This window comes from Oryctolagus cuniculus, chromosome 18 (genome assembly GCF_964237555.1).
Source record: "Oryctolagus cuniculus chromosome 18, mOryCun1.1, whole genome shotgun sequence".
Taxonomy (NCBI): domain Eukaryota; kingdom Metazoa; phylum Chordata; class Mammalia; order Lagomorpha; family Leporidae; genus Oryctolagus; species Oryctolagus cuniculus.
The window spans coordinates 56,996,449-57,016,797 of record NC_091449.1 but is presented as its reverse complement, the minus strand read 5'-3'; the positions used below and the strand labels follow the sequence as shown (position 1 = coordinate 57,016,797).

At 47.3% G+C, this 20,349-nt stretch overlaps 1 protein-coding gene across 5 annotated transcripts in view; it reads right to left on the bottom strand.

Annotated features, from left to right (window-relative positions):
• PDPR (pyruvate dehydrogenase phosphatase regulatory subunit) overlaps positions 1-20,349 on the bottom strand; it is an 87,471-nt gene that overhangs the window by 25,499 nt on the left and 41,623 nt on the right. For all 5 annotated transcript variants that reach the window (XM_002711720.5, XM_051847287.2, XM_051847289.2 and 2 more), the window contains exons 2-3: positions 16,761-17,043; positions 10,558-10,691 (exon numbers count right to left, since the gene is read on the bottom strand). In XM_002711720.5, the coding sequence (XP_002711766.2) occupies positions 10,558-10,691; positions 16,761-16,984 (358 nt within the window). In that variant the 5' untranslated portion in view covers positions 16,985-17,043. The remainder of the gene's footprint in view (positions 1-10,557; positions 10,692-16,760; positions 17,044-20,349) is intronic.

The window sequence follows — 20,349 nt, the reverse complement described above, 5'->3', positions numbered from 1 at the left end:
CAAAACAAACTACAGGGTATCATAAATATTTCCTTGATTTCTCCTGAAAACACCTGATAAATATATCCTTCACTGCCGTGACAAGAAGTTCCTAGTTTGAAGGAACTGGAATTTCAGTCTTTTTTGTTATTTAGAGTTTTTTTTACTTCTAAGAAACCTGCTGAGATTTTTTTTTCCTTTTTTTTTTTTTTTTTTTTTTTGACAGGCAGAGTAGACAGTGAGAGAGACAGAGAGAAAGGTCTTCCTTTTGCTGCTGGTTCACCCTCCAATGGCTGCTGCAGCCAGCACACTGCGCTGATCCAATGGCAGGAGCCAGGTGCTTCTCCTGGTCTCCCATGCGGGTGTAGGGCCCAAGCACTTGGGCCATCCTCCACTGCACTCCCGGGCCACAGCAGAGAGCTGGCCTGCAAGAGGGGCGACCGGGACAGAATCCGGCGCCCTGACCGGGACTAGAACCCGGTGTGCTGGCGCCGCAGGTGGAGGATTAGCCTGTTGAGCCGCGGCGCCGGCCGAGATTTTCTTTCTTAAAAACAATGCCTCCAAATAGATCACTTTCAAATGAAAGGATGAGCTCAAGATGACTTCAGTGCCATTTGTCTCAATTCCTGGTGTTGCATGCTGGTTAGGATAAGCAGTGACAGATCCAAAGTAACTGCCAAATCTGCTAAGATTTATTTGACAGGCAGAGTTACAGAGAGGCAGAGCGAGGTATTCCATCTGCTGGTTCACTCCAACATGTTCACTGAAACATCATTTTATAGGGGTGTGTGTGTGTGTGTGTGTGTATAAATATATATATTTAAAATATTTACTTATTTGAAAGGCAGAGTTACACAGAGAGGCAGAGGCAGAGAGAGAGGTCTTCTTATCCGTTGGCTCACTCTCTAGAGCTGGGCCGATCTGAGGCCAGGAGCTTCTTCTGGGTCTACCACATAGGTGCAGGGGCCCAAGGACTTGGGCCATCTTCCACTGCTTTCCCAGGCCATGGTAGAGAGTTGGATTGTAACTGGAGCAGCTGAGACTAGAACCAGTGCCCACATGGGATGCCGGCACTGCAGGTGGCAGCTTTTCCTACTACACCATAGCGCCAGCCCCTATGTACTACTTTAAGGTTTATTTTACTTATTTGAAAGAGTTACAGAGAAAGGGAAAGAGAGAGAAAGAGATCTTCCATCAGTTAGTTCACTCTCCAAATGGCCACAATGGCCAGGGTTGGGCCAGGCTGAAGTCAGAAGCCTGGAACTCCAACCAGGTCTCCCATGGGGGTGGCAAGGGCCCAACTCCCTGGGCCACCTTTCACCTCTCTCCAAGGTGCATTAGCAGGGAGCTGAATTAGAACAGCTGGGACTCAAACTGACGCCCACATGGGATGCTGGCATCACAACTGGCAGCGTAACTCAAGAGCCACTGTGGCATCTCCAGCGGTTTTTCTTGTCTAAATCATTCTTCAGGAAAATCAAAGGGTCTGGTGTTGTGGCGCAACAACGTGATGCCCTTGCAATGCTGGCACCACATCCTACACATCAGAGTTTCAGTTCAAGCACAGATGCTCCACTCCAGTCCAGGTTCTTCTTAATGTGCCTGAGAAGACAAGTACTTGGGTCCCTGCACATGTGGAAGACCCACATAGAGTTCTAGGCTCCTGGCTTTAGCCTGGCACAGCCAACTGCTGCAGCCACTTGGGGAGTGAATCAATGGATGGAAGATCTCGCCGTGTCTCCCCTTCTATTTATTCTGCGGTACCAGAAGCACAGCAACTGGGACTGGAACCAGTGCCCTGATCCGGGAGGCCAGCATCACAGATGGCAGCTTAATCTACTGCACCATGTCGCTGGCCGCAAAATAAATCTTTAAAAGAAAATAATAACTAACAGTTTTTGAAAGTAACAAGAACATGCAGCCCATCAAAAAAGGCTGTGTCTCTCTTCTTAAGTTTGCCTTTGAGTGATTTCATGTGACTTTTTTTTTTTTTTTTAAGATTTATTTGAAAGCCAGAGTTACAGAGAGAGGAGAGGCAGAGAGAGGCCTTCCATCCACTGATTCAATCCCCAAGTGGCCACAATGGCTGGGGCTAGGCCAGGCTGAAGCCAGGAGTCAGGAGGTTCATCTAGGTGTTCCATGTGGGTGGCAGGGGCCAAATTCGTGGGCCACTTTCTGCTGCTTTCCCAGGTGTGTCAATAGGGAGCTGGATGGCAAGTGGAGCAGCCTAGACACAAACCGGTGCTCACAGGGGATGCTAGCGTGGAAGGCAACAGCTTAACCCACTGTGCCACAATGCAGGCCTTGATCAACTGTATCTTATAAATGTGGCAGACGTCTCATCATGGCTGATAAAGTCCTGGGAGATAATCATGATGGCACATGAAGTTTGATTCAGAGGATACTGTCCCCTGCTCTGCCTAGCTTCTCTTTATCACTTGAGTCCATTGAGAATCCTGCTCTGGTTAGCAGTCAGGCTTCAGCTACAATTTTGTTTCTGTTCTACATGTAGTTCCTAGTTTCTACAGGTGTGATCTGTGTTCTTGTCCTAAGGAATAGCAATGGTGTTTTAACAGACTGTAACAAAGGAAAAAAAAGTGTACACACACATCATTAAATACTATTCAGCCCTAAACAAAAGAATGAAATCTTGTCATTTGCAACAACATAGATGGGACTGGAGGTCATTAAATGAAATAAGTTATGGACAGAAAGACAAGTATTACATAATCTGACTTATACACAGAATCTAAAAAAGTTGATCTCATAAAGCTCAGAGTAGAAGCGTTGCCAGAGGCTGGGAAGAACAGAAAAGGGGTATTAAGTCACAGTTACATAGAAGAAACAAGTTCTGTTGTTCTACTTCACACAGTCAGATAACTACAGATATTGATAATGTATTTTATGTTTCAAAAAAGCCAGAAGAATGGATTTTTAATATTTCACCACTAATGATAAATGTTTGAGACAGTTATACTTGCCCTGATTTGAACACAACATATACATACATGGAAACATCACATGGCACTCCATAAATGCATACAATTTTTATGTCAATAAATTTTAATTTAAACAGTCATAAAATAGAACTCTTATAAATAGTTTTTTAAAAAATAAATAGAGGGGGCCGGCACTGTGGTGTAATTAAGCCTTTGCCTGTGGCGCCAGCATCCCATATGGGTGCCAGTTTGTGTCCCGGCTTGTCCTCTTCGATACAGCTCTCTGCTATAGCCTGGGAGAGCAGTGGAAGATGGCCCAAGTTATTGGGCCTCTGCACCCACATGAGAGACCTGGAAGAAGCTCCTGGCTTCAGGTCAGCCTAGGAGCTTGCCGCCATCTGGAGAATGAACCAGTGGATGGAAGACCTCTCTCTCTGCCTCTCTCTGTAACTCTACCTCTCAAATAATTAAAATAAGATCTTTTAAAAAAAGTAAATATATGATATTAGAAGTCAATTCAAAAAACAAATAGGTCTGGCATTGTGGCGTAGCGTGTTAAGCTGCCACCTGCAGTGCTGGCAGCCCATATGGGCACCAGTTCGAGTCCCAGCTGCTCTACTCGCGATCCAGTTCTTTGCTATGGCCTAAGAAAGCAGTAGAAGATGGCAAAAGTGCTTGGGCCCCTGAACCTGCATGGGAGACCTGTAAGATGCTCCTGGCTCCTGGCTTTGGATCAGCCCAGCTCCAGCCATTGCACCTATTTAGGGAATGAACCAGTGGATGGAAGACCTCTCTCTCAGCCTCTCTGTAACTCTGCCTTTGAAATAAATAAATAAATATTTTAAATATATATATTTTTTATACAGACCTATAAAACAATGTTTAAGTCAAAGAAATGTAAATCAGAACCTGATAACTTTTTCCCTCTCCCAGGTTACTAAAAATTAAAATAACAGCCAATGTTGAGAAAACTAAAAAGAAGCACTGTCACACTTTTTTTTTTTTTTAATTGGACAGGTAGAGTTATAGACAGAGAGAGACAGAAGAAAGGTCTTCCTTCCGTTGGTTCACTCCCCAAATGATTGCCACAGCCAGCACTGAGCCGATCTGAAGCCAGGAGCCAGGTGCTTCCTCTTGGTCTCCCATGGAGGGCAGGGGCCCAAGCACTTGGGCCATCCTCCACTGCACTACTGGGCCACAGCAGAAGGCTGGACTGGAAGAGGAGCAACCGGGACTAGAACCCAGCGCCCATATGGGATGCCGGCGCCGCAGGCAGAAGATTAACCAAGTGAGCCACGGCACCGGCCCCTGTCACAGATTTTTAGTAAGAGGATACAACCATTTTTGGAGGATAATTTGACAGGATTTACCAAAGTTTAAAATACCCACAGATGTTATAACACTACAGAAATATAAAGGATCACTAGAGATTACTATGAACAATGCTACACCAACAAATTTGATAACTTAGAAGGAATGGACAAATTCCTGGATATATACACCTTACCAAGATGGAATCATAAAGAAATAGAAATCTAAACAGATAAATACTTAGTAAAGACCAAAATGATGAGTGAAGAGACTAAGTAATAAGTCTCCAACCGAAGAAGAGCGTAGAACTAGATGGCGGCTGGCGCCGCGGCTCAGTAGGCTAATCCTCCACCTGCGGCGCCGGCACACCGGGTTCTAGTCCCGGTCAGGGCGCCGGATTCTGTCTCGGTTGCCCCTCTTGCAGGCCAGCTCTCTGCTGTGGCCAGGGAGTGCAGTGGAGGATGGCCCAAGTGCTTGGGCCCTACACCCGCATGGGAGACCAGGAGAAGCACCTGGCTCCTGGCTTCGGATCAGCGCGGTGCGCTGGCCTCAGCGGCCATTGGAGGGTGAACCAACGGTAAAGGAAGACCTTTCTGTCTCTCTCTCTCTCTCACTGTCTACTCTGCCTGTCAAAAAAAAAAAAAAAAAAAAAAAAAAAAAAAAAAAAAAAGAACTAGATGGCTTCACTATTGAATTCTACCAAACATTTAAATAAGAACACCAGTTCTTCTAAAATTGATCCAAAAAAAATTGACGAGAATTCTTCCAAACTCACTCTTTACAAAGCTAAAACCAGGTATCAGACAAGGATAAAACAAACATAGAAAGCTTCAGACCAGTATCCTTGATAAACATAAAAGCAAAAATTCTCAGGGGACAGCAGCACTGTGGAGTAGTAGGTTAAGCCACCACCTGTGGTACCAGCATCCTACATGGGGCACCAGTTCGAGTCCCAGATGCTCCATTTCCCATCCAGCTCCCTACTAATGGCCTGGGAAAGCAGTTGAAGATGGCCTAAGTGCATGAGCCCCTGCACCCACGTGTGAGATCCATAAGACGCTCCTGGCTCCAGGCTTCAGACTGGCCCAGCTCTGGCTGCTGCAGCCATTTGGGGAGTGAACCAGCAGGTGGAAGACCTCTCAGTCACTCCCTCTCTCTCTGTAACTCTGCCTCTCAAATAAATAAGATCTTTAAAAAAAAACATCCTGGGGCCAGCGCTATGGCGTAGCGGGTAAAACCTCCGCCTGCAGTGCCAGCATCCCATATGGGCAGCAGTTCGAATCCCAGCTGCTCCACTTCCGATCCAGCTCTCTGCTATGGCCTGGGAAAGCACCAGAAGATGGACCAACTACTTGGGCCCTTGCACCAGCATGGGAGACCCGGAAGAAGCTCCTGGCTACCGGCTTTGGATCGGCCCAGCTCTGGCAGTTGCAGGCATTTCAGGAGTGAACCAGTGGATGGAAGCCTCTGCCTCTGGTCTTTCAAATAATAAAATCTTTAAAAATAAAAAAATCTCTCATGCAACTCATGTTCATGGGGAGCAGGCACTAAACCATTCGTGGACGACCTGCTGCTGGGTCGGGGTTCCGTAAGTGCCGAGCAGCTCCTCACTGCAATCTGTTTAAAGTCATCCCTCGACACAAGAGTTTGTAAAAAACAAAACAGTTCAACCAAACACTAACAAGCCAAATCTAACAGCACATTAAAAACCTTACTTACCATGCCCAAGTGAGTTTCATCCCAGGATGCAAAGGATGGTTCAACATACACAAGGCAGAAAACACGCTGCATCACATCAATGGAATTAAAGACAAAATCCATACATCTCAATAGAGGCAGAAAAGGCACTTGATAAAATTTAACATCCCGGCCGGCGCTTCAGCTCACTAGGCTAATCCTCCGCCTAGCGGCGCCGGCACACCGGGTTCTAGTCCCGGTCGGGGCGCTGGATTCTGTCCCGATTGCCCCTCTTCCAGGCCAGCTCTCTGCTGTGGCCAGGGAGTGCAGTGGAGGATGGCCCAAGTACTTCGGCCCTGCACCCCATGGGAGACCAGGAGAAGCACCTGGCTCCTGCCATCGCATCAGCGCGGTGCACCGGCCACAGCACGCTGGCTGCGGCAGCCATTGGAGGGTGAACCAACGGCAAAGGAAGACCTTTCTCTCTGTCTCTCTCACTGCCCACTCTGCCTGTTAAATAAATAAATAAATAAAATAAAATAAAATTTAACATCCCTTCATGATAAAAACTGAGAAAATTATGTAAAGAAGGAATATATCTCAACAAAATAAGGGTTACATATTAACAAGCCAAGAGGCAACATCATACTGAATCGGAAAAGCTGAGGTCTTTCTAGGATCTGGAATAAGATAAGGATGCCTACTTTTATTCTACATAGCATTAGAAGTCCCAGCTAGAGCAATTAGATAGGAAAAAGAAACAAAAACTACTCAAATTGGGAAGGAAAAGTCAATTTGTCACTACATGCAGGCAACATGATCTCATACATACAAAATTTCCCTCCACCAACAAACTATTAGAAATAAGCAAGTTTAGCAAAACTGCAGGATACAAAATCAATGTGCAAAAATCGGTAGCATGGTTATACACCAATAGCATATTACCAGATAAGGAAGTAAAGAAAACAATCCCATTTCCAATAGCTAAAAAGAAAAAAAATACCTACAAATAAATTTAACTAAAAACCGAAAGGTCTCTTCAAAGAAACCTATAAAACACTGGTGAAAGAAATTGATGAGGACACAAAAAAATGGGAAGGCATCCTGTATTCATGGACTGGAAGGATCAGCCTTGTTAGAATCTCCACACCATCCGAAGTGATATAGAGATGCAATGCAATTTCCATCAGAACATCGAGATTTTTCACAAAGCTTATTTATATATAATTGTGTGTGTGTGTATATATATAGGTATATATATATACATATACCTATATATTTGGAACCACAAAAGATCCCAAATAGCCAAAAGTAATCTTGTGCAAAAAAGAACAAAGCAGGACGTATTATATTACTTGACTGAAATACAAAACAAATCTGTGGTAATTAAAAAACATGATACTGGGAGCCGAAGCTGTGGCATAGCAGGTAAAAACGTTGTCTGCAGTGCCAGTATCCAATGAGGGCACCAGTTCGAGTCCTGACTGCTCCACTTCTTCTTCTTCTTTTTTTTTTTTTTTTTTTTTTTGACAGGCAGAGTGGACAGTGAGAGAGAGAGAGACAGAGAGAAAGGTCTTCCTTTTGCCGTTGGTTCACCCTTCAATGGCCGCCGCGGCCAGCGCGCTGATCCGATGGCAGGAGCCAGGAGCCAGGTGCTTTTCCTGGTCTCCCATGGGGTGCAGGGCCCAAGCACCTGGGCCATCCTCCACTGCACTCCCCGGCCACAGCAGAGAGCTGGCCTGGAAGAGGGGCAACCGGGACAGAATCCGGCGCCCCAACCGGGACTAGAACCCGGTGTGCCGGAGCTGCTAGGCGGAGGATTAGCCTAGTGAGCCGCGGCGCCGGCCCGACTGCTCCACTTCTGATCAAGCTCTCTGCTATGATCTGGGAAAGCAGTGGAAGATAGCCCAAGTCCTAGGGCCCCTGCATCCACGTGGGAGACCTGTAAGAAGTTCCAGACTCATGGCTTCAGAATGGCGTAGCACCAGTTGTTGTGGCCATTTGGAGAGTGAACCAGCAAATGGAAGGCCTCTCTCTCTGCCTCTGCCTCTTTGTAACTCTGCCTTTCAAATAATTACATAAATCTTAAAAAAAAAAATAGAAAAAAAGTTTAAAAAAACAACAACATGATACTGGCAAAAAATAAGACACATGAACCGATGGAGAACAGAGAGCTTGCAAGTAAACCTATGCATCTGCAGCTAATGGATCTTCAACACTCACTGAAAAAGAATGACCTTTTCTTATTTTAAGATCAAACAATATAGGGTATACTTTCAAAATATTATTAAGGTTGGGGCCGGCGCCGTGGCGCACTTGGCTAATCCTCCGCCTGCGGTGCTGGCATCCCATATGGGCACCAGGTTCTAGTCCCGGTTGCTCCTCTTCCAGTCCAGCTCTCTGCTGTGGCCCGGAAGGACAGTGGAGGATGGCCCAAGTGCTTGGGCTCTTGCACCCACATGGGAGACCAGGAAGAAGCACCTGGCTCCTGGCCATTTGTGGGGGTGAACCAACAGAAGGAAGACCTTTCTCTCTGTCTCTCTCTCTCTCTGTCTATAACTCTACCTGTCAAATAAAAATAATAATAAAATAAAATATTATTAAGGGGCAGGAATTGCAGTGCAGCAGGTTAAACCACCACCTGGAACACCAGCATCCTGTATCTGAGTACTGGTTCAAGTCCTGGCTACTCTGCTTCCAATCCAGACCCTTGCTAATGTACCTGGGAAGCAGTGCAAGATGGCTCAAGTACATGAGTTATTGCCACCCATGTCTGGCCCAGTTCTGGCTGTTAGGGTCATTTGGGGAGTGAACCAGCAGGTGGGAGATCTCTTTCTCTTTCCTTCCTTCCTTCTGTGTTTCAAATAAATCCTTTAAAAAATTAGATGATCACATTTACTCCATTCACTTTAAAACTTATCACATGCAAACAGAAGCAATTCAGAAACTCATATTCAGTACAAAGGCTGTAGAATCAGAATGGTCCAGTCTTTCAGATTAAAAAGTCATTAACACACACTTTATCTGGGTGAATTCTTTTCAGAGGATCAGCATGTACCATTCCTCTCATTAACTCTAAACTGTGCATGTCATTTCATCTTTATTCAGTGATTGAAAAGCAGTCCACTGAGAAACAATTATCACAGTATCACACGTGAATACCACCAGTCAACAGAGAGTTCCCCATGGCCATAGGCCCCCCAAGTCATCTTCCAGGGCATCTCTGGTATACTTCCATGGGACTGGTAGATTCTGGATTCCCCCGACACTCCCTTGCCTAACTCCTCAGGAGGTTGAACGGGGATTCAACCCACCCTGCTCCACAGCATCCAAGACCAATCAGGCCGAGCAAGGAGTTCCAGACTGACCTACAACCAACCTTATGAAACAGAAGCCTATGACACTGATTCTTCTCAAATCCAACCAGCTGAGCAATGCGGGCTCAAAAAAGCATCAGTAACTGGACTCAGCCGCTCCATCTCTGGCCCTTTCTGTGGATCCTCTTCTGACTCCAATCCTAATCAGTTCTGGATTCAAGCAGCTGTTGCCATGAAATTCACTCCACGTAAAAGGAACTGTGTCCAACAGTCCCCACATGCAGAGGCAGCTCTGCCAGTAAAACCTGGAGACAGCACAGAGGTACCTTTCCCATGTTCACTCTATAGCCCTTGCCTCTCAGCTCTTGCCAGGCTGACGTCAACAACATCATGGTGACTCAGTGATGTCCCTCAGGGTGAGGAGAGTGAAGTTTCTGGCTAGCTTGTCTCTGGGCTTCTGTAACCATGAGCTTGTAACCACTGACAGGCTCTCTTTCCACCTGTTATCGCATGGGGTCAAGCTGTAGAATCAGTCTTGTTGTTCTGGGAACAGTTCCTACTTACTACAGTACTACTTAGCTTTTCCACCAATGATACAGGTAAGAAATACATGTCTATGCTTTATAAAAAAACACATACTTGGCCGGCGCCGCAGCTCACTGGGCTGATCCTCCGCCTTGCGGCGCCGGCACACCGGGTTCTAGTCCCGGTCGGGGCGCCGGATTCTGTCCCGGTTGCCCCTCTTCCAGGCCAGCCCTCTGCTGTGGCCAGGGAGTGCAGTGGAGGATGGCCCAGGTGCTTGGGCCCTGCACCCCATGGGAGACCAGGAAAAGCTCCTGGCTCCTGGCTCCTGCCATCGGATCAGCGCGCTGCGCCGGCCGCAGCGCGCCGGCCGCGGCGGCCATTGGAGGGTGAACCAACGGCAAAGGAAGACCTTTCTCTCTGTCTCTCTCTCACTGTCCACTCTGCCTGTCAAAACAAACAAACAAACAAACAAACAAACAAAAACCACATACTTAGTAGCAACTGGTAAACATCAGTGGGTCAACCTACAGTTTCACTGTCAAGCACCTACACTTCTTTTCCTCCTGTTCAGCTGCCAAGTTTACTATTTTTAAATGGACCAATTCATAATACAAGAATTACAAGCTCTGATTGAATTCCCTTATTTTATAGGGAAACCGGAGACAGCTCAACAAGCTAAGGGAGCTGCCTAACACCTGGCTAGTGACAGAGCCTGGGCCAAAACCCAAGTCTTCATTACCAAATCCCCGGTCAAACCTAGTACGGGACCAAATACAATACCGAGTCAAACCAGCAGATGACCTGCTTACCTGTCTGGATCCCTGTTTCCTGTTCCAACTGCTGGTAGAGTTTGTTGGAGTAGTCTGCCATCTTCTGTTCAATGGTCAGGTGCCTGGCGGTACTCAGGATGCCAGCACAGAACCGCGTGGAGCCAGCAGCCAGTCTGGAGGACGAATGCAAAGTGCTATTAAGTAGACTCGCATAGCTGTGAATACAAGTTCAAGGTTCCTCATGGGGGCAGCACTGTGGCACAGTGGGTAAAGCTGCTGCTGGCAGTGCCGACATCCCACATGGGCACTGCTTCAAGTCCTGGCTGCTCCACTTCCAATCCACCTCTCTGCTATGGCCTGGGAAACCTGTAAAAGATGGCTCAGGGCCTTGGGTCCTTGCACCCCCATGGAAAACCTGGAAGAAGCTCCTGGCTCCTAGCTTTGGATCAGCCCAGCTCTGGCCATTCCAGCCATTTGGGGAGTGAACCAGTGGATGGAGGACCATCTCTCTCTGCCTCTGCCTCTCTGTAAATCTGCCCTTCAAATAAATAAATAAATCTTTGGAAAAAAAATGGTTTCTCATTATAGAATTGTCTGAAATACTAAAAGATTCAAATAATCTAAATGTCTATTGATATGGGACTAAAATCCTGAATCATTTCATTTATATATGGATATTATACAGCTATTGAAGAATGAGAAATGAAATAATAATAAAAATGAAAATGAAGACAAGTATTTAAGGTGAGCTACCACATGTGTAAGAAAAGGAAAAAAATAAATTATGACTCCTCCACACCCCTCACCATGGATACACATTTGTGTGTATGGAGAGAAGGGGTCTGGACTCAGCCTCCACAGAAGGAAACCATTGTCATCAAGTCAGCAATGAAAGAAAGACTTTTCCCACATATTCTTTCCTATGTTTTCAACTTTGAGTCACATAAATCCATTGTCTACTCAAAAATAAACTCACAGCAAAACAACGATCTCTAATTTGTAGTAAGCATTGCTTAGGCCCAAATACCCAGTTTTACAAAGGACTCATAAGTCAAAAAAGCCGGTGGTAGTTGCAAGCAGGTCATTTTTTCCAACTCATTTGGCACTCATCAACTGCCTAACCTGTTCTGGCTTACTGACCTGACTGGAATGAGTGTATTTCTCAGGTCAGACTGGCAGCACACCGAGGACTGACACACAGCACAGCCACTATGTAGAACTCGACCTGGGATGGGAGTTCCGTGAACTCTGGCTGCTGCCTATACCTCTTGTGACAGTTCTACCAGGACAGCTCCCCTTGAGCAGCTCTGATAGTGGCTCCCACCTTGAGTATACAATAGAGATCCCTGGAAATTTTAAAAATAAAAAAACACAGACACTAAGCAACACTTCCAGAGGTTCTGGTTTGTTCTGGGAAGCCTGGGCATTAGAATTTGGTCCACGTTCCCCAGACAATGCCAGAGTAGAGAACCACTGCTCTAAGAGAAGAAGGGAGGTAGAGATAATAAAGGACAATGACTAACAAAAGGAAGGACCAAACCTTTTAAGAAGCTAGGCTTAATTTTTTTTAAAGATTTATTTATTTTATTTGAAAGGCAGAGTTACAGAGGGAGAGAGGCAGAGATGGAGAGGTCTTCCATCCACTGGTTCACTCCCCAAATGGCTACAACAGCTGGAGCTGGGCTGATCCGAAGCCAGGAGCCAGGAGCCAGGAGCTTCTTCCGGTCTCCCATGTGGGTGAGGGGGCCCAAGCACTTGGGCCCATCTTCGGCTGCTTTCCGAGGCACATTAGCAGGGAGCTGGACTGGAAATGGAACAGTCAGGACACAAACCAGCAATATCAGATGCCAGCGCCACAGGCAGAGGCTTTACTGGCTAGGCCCAAGTACCAGACCCAGTGCAATTTTTTTAAAAGGTCAGGCTGGGGGGAGGGGGGAGAAAAGCTCCTGGTTCCTGGCTTTAGATTGGCCCAGCTCTGGCCGTTGGGGCCATTTGGAGAGAGAACCAGCGGATGGAAGACCCCTCTCTTCCTCTTTTTCCTCTCTCTCTCTCCCTCTGCCTCTGTATCTCTGTAACTCTGCCTTTCAAATAAATAAATCTTTAAAAAATAAATGAATAAATAAAATCTTAAAAAAAAAAAGTCAAGCTCAGTGGCCGGCATTGTAGCACAGCCCATATGAGTGCAGTTTGGTACCAAACTGTTCCGCTCCCATCCAGCTCCCTGCTAATGCACCTGGAAAAGCAGCAGAAGATGGCCCAGGTGCTTGGACCCCTGTACTGACATGGGAGACCAGGGCACAGCCCTGGCAGTTGTGACCATCTAGGAAGTGAACCAATGGACAGAAGCTCTCTCTCCCCGCCACCTCCAATGCTGCCTCATAAACAAACAAACCCACAACTACTCTATTAAGATAACAAAAGCAGATTATTTAAAAAAAAATTTTTCAAGCTCAAAATACTGTATGTCAATTCTTTTTTTTTTCTCTAAAGATTTATTTATTTGAAAGTCAGAATTACACAAAGAGAGGAGAAGGAGAGGCAGAAAGAGAGAGAGAGAGACATCTTCCATCCGCTGGTTCACTCCCCAATTGGCCACAACAGCCGGAGCTGTGCTGATCGGAAGCAGGAGCCAGGAGCTTCTTCTGGGTCTCCCATGTGGGTACAGGGGCACAAGGGGTTGGGCCATCTTCTGCTGCTTTCCCAGGCCATTGCAGAGAGCTAGATCAGGAGTGGAGGAGCCAAGACTCGAACTGGTGCCTATATAGGATGCTGGCACTGCAGGTGGCGGCTTTAACTGCTACACCACAGCGCCAGCCTCATAAATGTCAATTCTAATGTATTAAATGATCTTGGAACAACAAATTAAACAAACAAAAAAATTCCCTAAGGCCTTCCATGAAGAAATATTTACATTATGAAAAATCTACTCTCAAGGATGATGTGGTACAGTGAGTTAAGCTGCTGCTTTTTGATGCTGGCCTCCCATATCGAATGCCAGTTCTAGTCCTGACGGCTCTGCTTCTGAGCCAGCTCCCTGTTTATGTGCCTGGGAAGAAAATGGATGATTGCCCAAGAGCTTAGGCCCCTGCCACCCATGTAGGAGACCCAGATGCAGCTCCTGGATCTCGGCTTCATGCAGCATAAAGTTCTGCCCAGGCCAGACCCAGCTTTTACAGCCAGCTGGGGAGTGAACCAGCAGATGGAAAATTTCTCTCTGTGCTGCTCTGTCTTTCAAATAAATAAATCAACCTGAGGGAAGAAGGGAGGGAAGCAAGCCTCTTTCTTTTTTTTTTTTTTTTTTTTTTTTTTTTTGACAGGCAGAGTGGACAGAGAGAGAGAGAGACAGAGAGAAAGGTCTTCCTTTTGGCCGTTGGTTCACCCTCCAATGGCCACCGCGGCCGGCGTGACGCAGCAGGCACATTGCGCTGATCTGATGGCAGGATCCAGGTGCTTCTCCTGGTCTCCCATGGGGTGCAGGGCCCAAGCACTTGGGCCATCCTCCACTGCACTCCCTGGCCACAGCAGAGAGCTGGCCTGGAAGAGGGGCAACCAGGACAGAATCCGGCGCCCTGACCGGGACTAGAACCTGGTGTGCCGGTGCCGCAGGCAGAGGATTAGCCTATTGAGCTGCGGCGCCGGCCCCTCGCATGTGTTTTTAAAAATTATATAATCTGAGTCTGATCACGAGAAAACATTTAGTTGAATCCAGGTTGAGGATTACCTCAAAGAGCAAAATGCTTGTACTTTTTAAAACTGTCAGACAAGAGGGGCAAGAAGGACTGAAGAACTTTCAAGGCTGAAGAGACACAGCAACCAAACAACTCATATTCCTGGACAAGATCCTGGTCAGAAAGGAAATGGATAGGACTGGGATGCACGGTGCAATCTAAGAGAGGTCTAGGAACCTAATGGTACTGTTATATCCAAGGTTTCCTGATGCACATGGTTGCAGGGTGGTTATATGGGAGGGTGCTCCTGTGTTTTTGAGCATATATTCTGAAATGCTTACAGTGAATGGGGCATCAGGTCTGCAGCTTACTTTTTTTTTTCTTTAAGAGTTATTCTTTTATTTGAAGGGCAGAGTTACAGAGAGAAAGATAATGATAAAGAGAGAGCACACAAGATATTCCATCTACTGGCTTACTCCCCAAATGGCCTCAATCCGATGCCAGGAGCTTCTTCCGGGTCTCCCATGTGGGTGCAGGGGCCCAGCACTTGCGTTATCTTCCACTGTTCTCCAAGGCATATTAGCAGGGAGCAGCCAGGTCTCGAACCAAGGGCATTGCAGGTGAAGCTCAACCTGTTACACCACAATGCCAGCCCCGCCTTGATGAATTCTGTGGAGTTTTTTTTTTTTTTTTTTGACAGGCAGAGTGGACAGTGAGAGAGAGAGACAGAGAAAAAGGTCTTCCTTTGCCGTTGGTTCACCCTCCAATGGCCGCCACGGCTGGCGCGCTGCGGCCGGCGCACCGCGCTGATCTGATAGCAGGAGCCAGGTACTTATCCTGGTCTCCCATGGGGTGCAGGGCCAAGTACTTGGGCCATCCTCCACTGCACTCCCTGGCCACAGCAGAGAGCTGGCCTGGAAGAGGGGCAACCAGGACAGAATCCGGCGCCCCGACCGGGACTAGAACCCGGTGTGCCAGAGCCGCAAGGCGGAGGATTAGCCTAGTGAGCCGCGGCGCCGGCCAGAATTCTGTGGAGTTTTCTAAGATCAAGTATCTTTGTGTAATTTGTACCTACTTAGATCTGGATAGTATCTAGGTCTATCAAAAATCTTATCAAAGACTAAAATGTTACAGAAAACTCAAAACCATTAAGGTCTCCAAAAACAAAGGGTGTCTGAGAAGCTGTCACAGTTTCATGGAGTTCAGGGAGAGATGTCAATGAAATGTTATGTGGTGCCCTCAACGGCAAGTTGTAACAGAATAAGGTTATTAAGGAAAAAGGAGAAAAATCTTCCAGGGTTTACATGAGCAGGAAGATGGGAGTCAGGAGCCAGAAACACGTATGGAATCCAGGATAATGCTAATTAAGTATAAAGTGAGGTTAATACTAATCCACTAATATTGGTTCATTAGCTGCAAGATTCATAATGTCAGATTTTTTTTTTTTTTTTTTTTTTTTTTTTGTTTTTGACAGGCAGAGTGGACAGTGAGAGAGAGAGAGAGAGAGAAAGGTCTTCCTTTGCCGTTGGTTCACCCTCCAATGGCCGCCGCAGCCGGCGCGCTGCGGCCGGCGCACCGCGCTGATCCAATGGCAGGAGCCAGGTGCTTCTCCTGGTCTCCCATGAGGGTGCAGGGCCCAAGTACTTGAGCCATCCTCCACTGCACTCCCTGGCCACAGCAGAGAGCTGGCCTGGAAGAGGGGCAACCGGGACAGAATCCGGCGCCCTGACCGGGACTAGAACCCGGTGTGCCGGCGCCGCTAGGTGGAGGATTAGCCTAGTGAACTGCGGCGCCGGGTAATGTCAGATATTATTGACAGGTGAATGGAATACAGGAACATGATTTTTCTGTAAGTCTAAAATTATTTACAGAAAAAAGTAATAAAAATAAAGGGAGAATGTAGCCAGGTTCACTTCTGCTTAGAGAAAGCTCTTGAGCCCCAGGATTTATGCTGTTGAATGACTATAACAAAAAGAGCAACATAAAACCAAATATATCCTTCAAAAACACTTGTTTCATTAAATCTGCCACCTCTCTAAAAACCAGAAAGCACAATCATTATTAGGCATCACTAAACAAAGTACAAAAGATTCTACCTTGGAACTGGCATTGTGGCGTGGTGAGTTAGGCCGCCACCTGTGATACCTCATGCCATATGGGTGCCAGTTCAAGTCCCAGTTGCTCAATGTCTGATCCATCTCCCTGCTAAAACTCATGGGAAGGCAGTGGAATACGGCCCAAGTGCTTGGATCCCTGCCACCCACGTGGGAGATCCAGTTGGAGTTATAGGCTCCTGGCTTTGGCCTGGCCCAGCCTTGGCTGCTGCAGCCATTTAGGGAGTGAACCAGCAAATGGAAGCTCTCTCTGACTCTCCTTCTCCCTCATTTACTCTGCCTTTTAAACAAATAAATATTAAAAAAAAAAAAAAAAACAGATTTAACCTTGAGTCTTCTCATGCTACTGAGCAACATTTAATTAGCTGTCAGTGGGACATAATCCTGAAAGAAGGCGTAATAACAGAACCCTACACAGTGAGTGCTGTTCCGCCACAGCCAAGGCCAGTGAGATCCTTACCTGCCCTGCTCCAACAGGACGACGTCCTTCCACCCCATCTTAGAGAGGTGATAGGCCACAGACGTGCCCATGATGCCACCCCCACAGATGACCACCTGGGCCTGCGCGGGCAGAGCGGCAGCACGTGCCTCGGCCGCTGACGTACTGCCTCTCGCTGAGGAGCACCTCCGCCGTGCTGGGCTGGCTCTCCGCCTCCGGATAATCGAGAGCCATCGGCAGAACATCCCGTCGGCTAAGAGCGCGGAGCCGGGCTCTCACGTAGCTGAGATTCCAGGAGTCCAAACTAGACAGAGAAAAAAGGACATTATTTCACTCTCTTTAACTCAGTGCATAAGTAAAGAAAATAATTTAACAAAGAACAGTAATCACTCATTCAACAAATATCTGCGGCCCTACTAAGTTTTTGAGATTTTACTATATTCAGAAGTAAACAAAAATAAGGACACTGCTGCCTTTAAAAAACTTATACTGGGAGCCGGCGCCGTGGCTCAATAGGCTAATCCTCCACCTTGCGGCGCCGGCACACCGGGTTCTAGTCCCGGTCAGGGCGCCGGATTCTGTCCCGGTTGCCCCTCTTCCAGGCCAGCTCTCTGCTGTGGCCAGGGAGTGCAGTGGAGGATGGCCCAAGTGCTTGGGCCCTGCACCCCATGGGAGACCAGGAAAAGCACCTGGCTCCTGGCTCCTGCCATCGGATCAGCGCGGTGCGCCGGCTGCAGCGGCGGCCATTGGAGGGTGAACCAACGGCAAAAAGGAAGACCTTTCTCTCTGTCTCTCTCTCACACTGTCCACTCTGCCTGTCAAAAAAATAAAAAAATAAAAAAATAAAAACTTATACTGGGAGCTGGTGCTGTGGCACAGGTTAATCCTCCAACTGCAACACCGGTATCCCACATGGGTGCCAGTTCAAGTCCCGGCTGCTCCACTTTTGATTCAGCTCTCTGTTATGGCCTGGGAAAGCAGTAGAGATGGCCTAAGTCTTTGGGACCCTGAACCTGCATGGGAGACCCAGAGGAAACTCCTGGCTCCCAGCTTCAGATTGGCTCAGCTCTGGCCATTGCAGTCACTTGAGGAGTGATCCAGCGCATGGAAGACCTCTCTCTCTCTCTCTTTCTGTGGCTCTACCTCTCTCTGTAACTCTTTCAAATAAATAAAACACATCTTTAAAAAAAAAAAAAAAAGAAAGAAAGAAACTTATACTGGAGAGTATGTGCAAATAGGGGAAGGGACACTCAACAAACAAGTAAATAAAGCTAATGGGATACGGTAACCCAGGGCATTTTTAAAACAGAATGGTCGGGGCCGGTGCCATGGCTCACTTGGCTAATCCTCTGCCTGTGGCGCCAGAATGCCATGTTTGCGCCGGGTTCTAGTCCCAGTTGCTCCTCTTCCAGTCCAACTCTCTGCTGTGGCCCGGGAGGGCACTGGAGGATGGCCCTTGGGCCCTACACCCGCATGGGAGACCAGGAGGAAGCACCTGGCTCCTGGCTTCAGATCAGTGCAGCACGCCGGCCGTAGCGGCCATTTGGGGGGTGAACCAACGGAAGGAAGACCTTTCTCTCTGTCTCTCACTGTCTAACTCTGCCTGTCAAATAAGTAAACCAGAATGGTCAGGAAAGGACTTTAAGGAAGTGACACTAGAAAAGTGACTTGACAGTTAAGAAGTAGGCCAGCGCCGCGGCTCACTAGGCTAATCCTCCGCCTAGCAGCGCCGGCACACCAAGTTCTAGTCCCGGTCGGGGCGCCGGATTCTGTCCTGGTTGCCCCTCTTCAAGGCCAGCTCTCTGCTATGGCCCGGGAGTGCAGTGGAAGATGGCCCAAGTGCTTGGGCCCTGCACCCCATGGGAGACCAGGAAAAGCACCTGGCTCCTGCCATCGGATCAGTGCAGTGTGCCGGCCGCAGCGCGCCGGCCGGGCAGCCACTGGAGGGTGAACCAACGGCAAAGGAAGACCTTTCTCTCTGTCTCTCTCTCTCACTGTCCACTCTGCCTGTCAAAAAAAAAAAAAAAGAAGAAGAAGAAGAAGAAGAAGTAGTAACAGAAATAAGAGTGTTCATGGGGTAAGTATTTGGTATAGTGTTTCAGGTGCCATTTGGCCCACATTCCAAATCAGAGTTCCTGGGTTTGAGTCCTGGCTATGCTTCTGATTCTAGCTTCCTATTAATGTGGACCCTAGGCAGCAGCAGGTGACTGCTCAAGTGGTTAGGTTCCTACCACCCACTTGAGACCTGGATTGGGTTCTAGGCTCCTGACTTTGGCCTGGCCCAGCACCAGCTGTGGCAGGCATTTGCAGAGTGAATCAGAAGATGTAAGCGCTCTTTCAAATTAAAAAAAAATACAAATAAAATAAAATAATAAACTGATAGAAATTACTTGCCAACTTGATATTACAGTTGGGAAAGGTAGAAGTAAGGATGATAGCTAAGTTTTTTAACAGACAATTGATGCCAATTAATATAGTGTAAAAGACTAGGAATAAGAAGGGAAGAAGAAATGGAGACAGGGAGGAAAAGAGTGGGGGAGAGGGTATGTGTGCAAAAATATTACATTCTTAGGTCAAAGTATGAAGTACCCACCAGGAATCCAAATGGGAACACCAACCAAGTGCTAGCTACAAAAGCTGGAAACTTGGGCAGAAGGTCTGCAAGTCATTAGCATAAACACATTCTTATTACTAGAGCCCTGGAGCTGAGAGAGGAGCAGAAGAAAGAGCTTCCCCAGCAGTTACAGATTGGGAAACAAAGGAATACAGACAAGGTGGCAGACTCAGAGAGAGTGGCCAGAAACACAGAGCTGGCCACAGAGGAGCAGCGGCAGTCAGGAAGGCATAAGGAAAGCCAGGCAGAGGTGTGATCCAAAAGCCAAGAGCCAAACGTTTCAAGAAGGGGTAACCACAGACAGTGTGGAGCAGTCAAGCAGGATGATCAGGTACCCAACGAGGATGTGACAACACAGAGGACACTGTCAGGGGACAGGCAGGGACAACAGATCGAGCAAAGCAAACTGAAGCTGTGATAAGGGAGTAAAACAGCCCTTCTACGTTCTACTCTGAAGGGAATCAGAAAAATGGCACAGAAGCTACAGAACAAAGTGGAATAGAGGGACTGGCGTTATGTTAGCAGGATAAGCCACTGCTAGCAACAGCCGCATCCCATATCTCAGCGCCGGTTCCAGGCCTGGCATCCCTGCTTCCCATCCAGTTCCATTAATGCACGTGGGAAATCAGAAAATGACCCAAGCATATGTACTCCTGCCACCCGTGCAGGAGACCGAGAGAGAGCTCAGGCACGGCTGCAGCCTGGCACAGACCCTTCTGTTGCAGCCATCTGCAGAGAGAACCAATGAATGGAGATTCTCTTTCTCTCTCTGCCTTTCAAATAAATAAAACAAATCTTTTTAAAAAATAGAATGTGGGTAGAGCAAAGTTATCTATTTGGTGTTTAAGGTATCAAGGACACTTCAGTGCTGTGGAAAAAGACACCATAAAAGTAGAGAGAATGGGGTCCTCAGGAAGGAGAGAGAGGCAGGATTAGAGCCCAACCAAAAGAGTAATGTGCTGCAGATACAAATATAAATGTCTTTTCCTAGAAAAG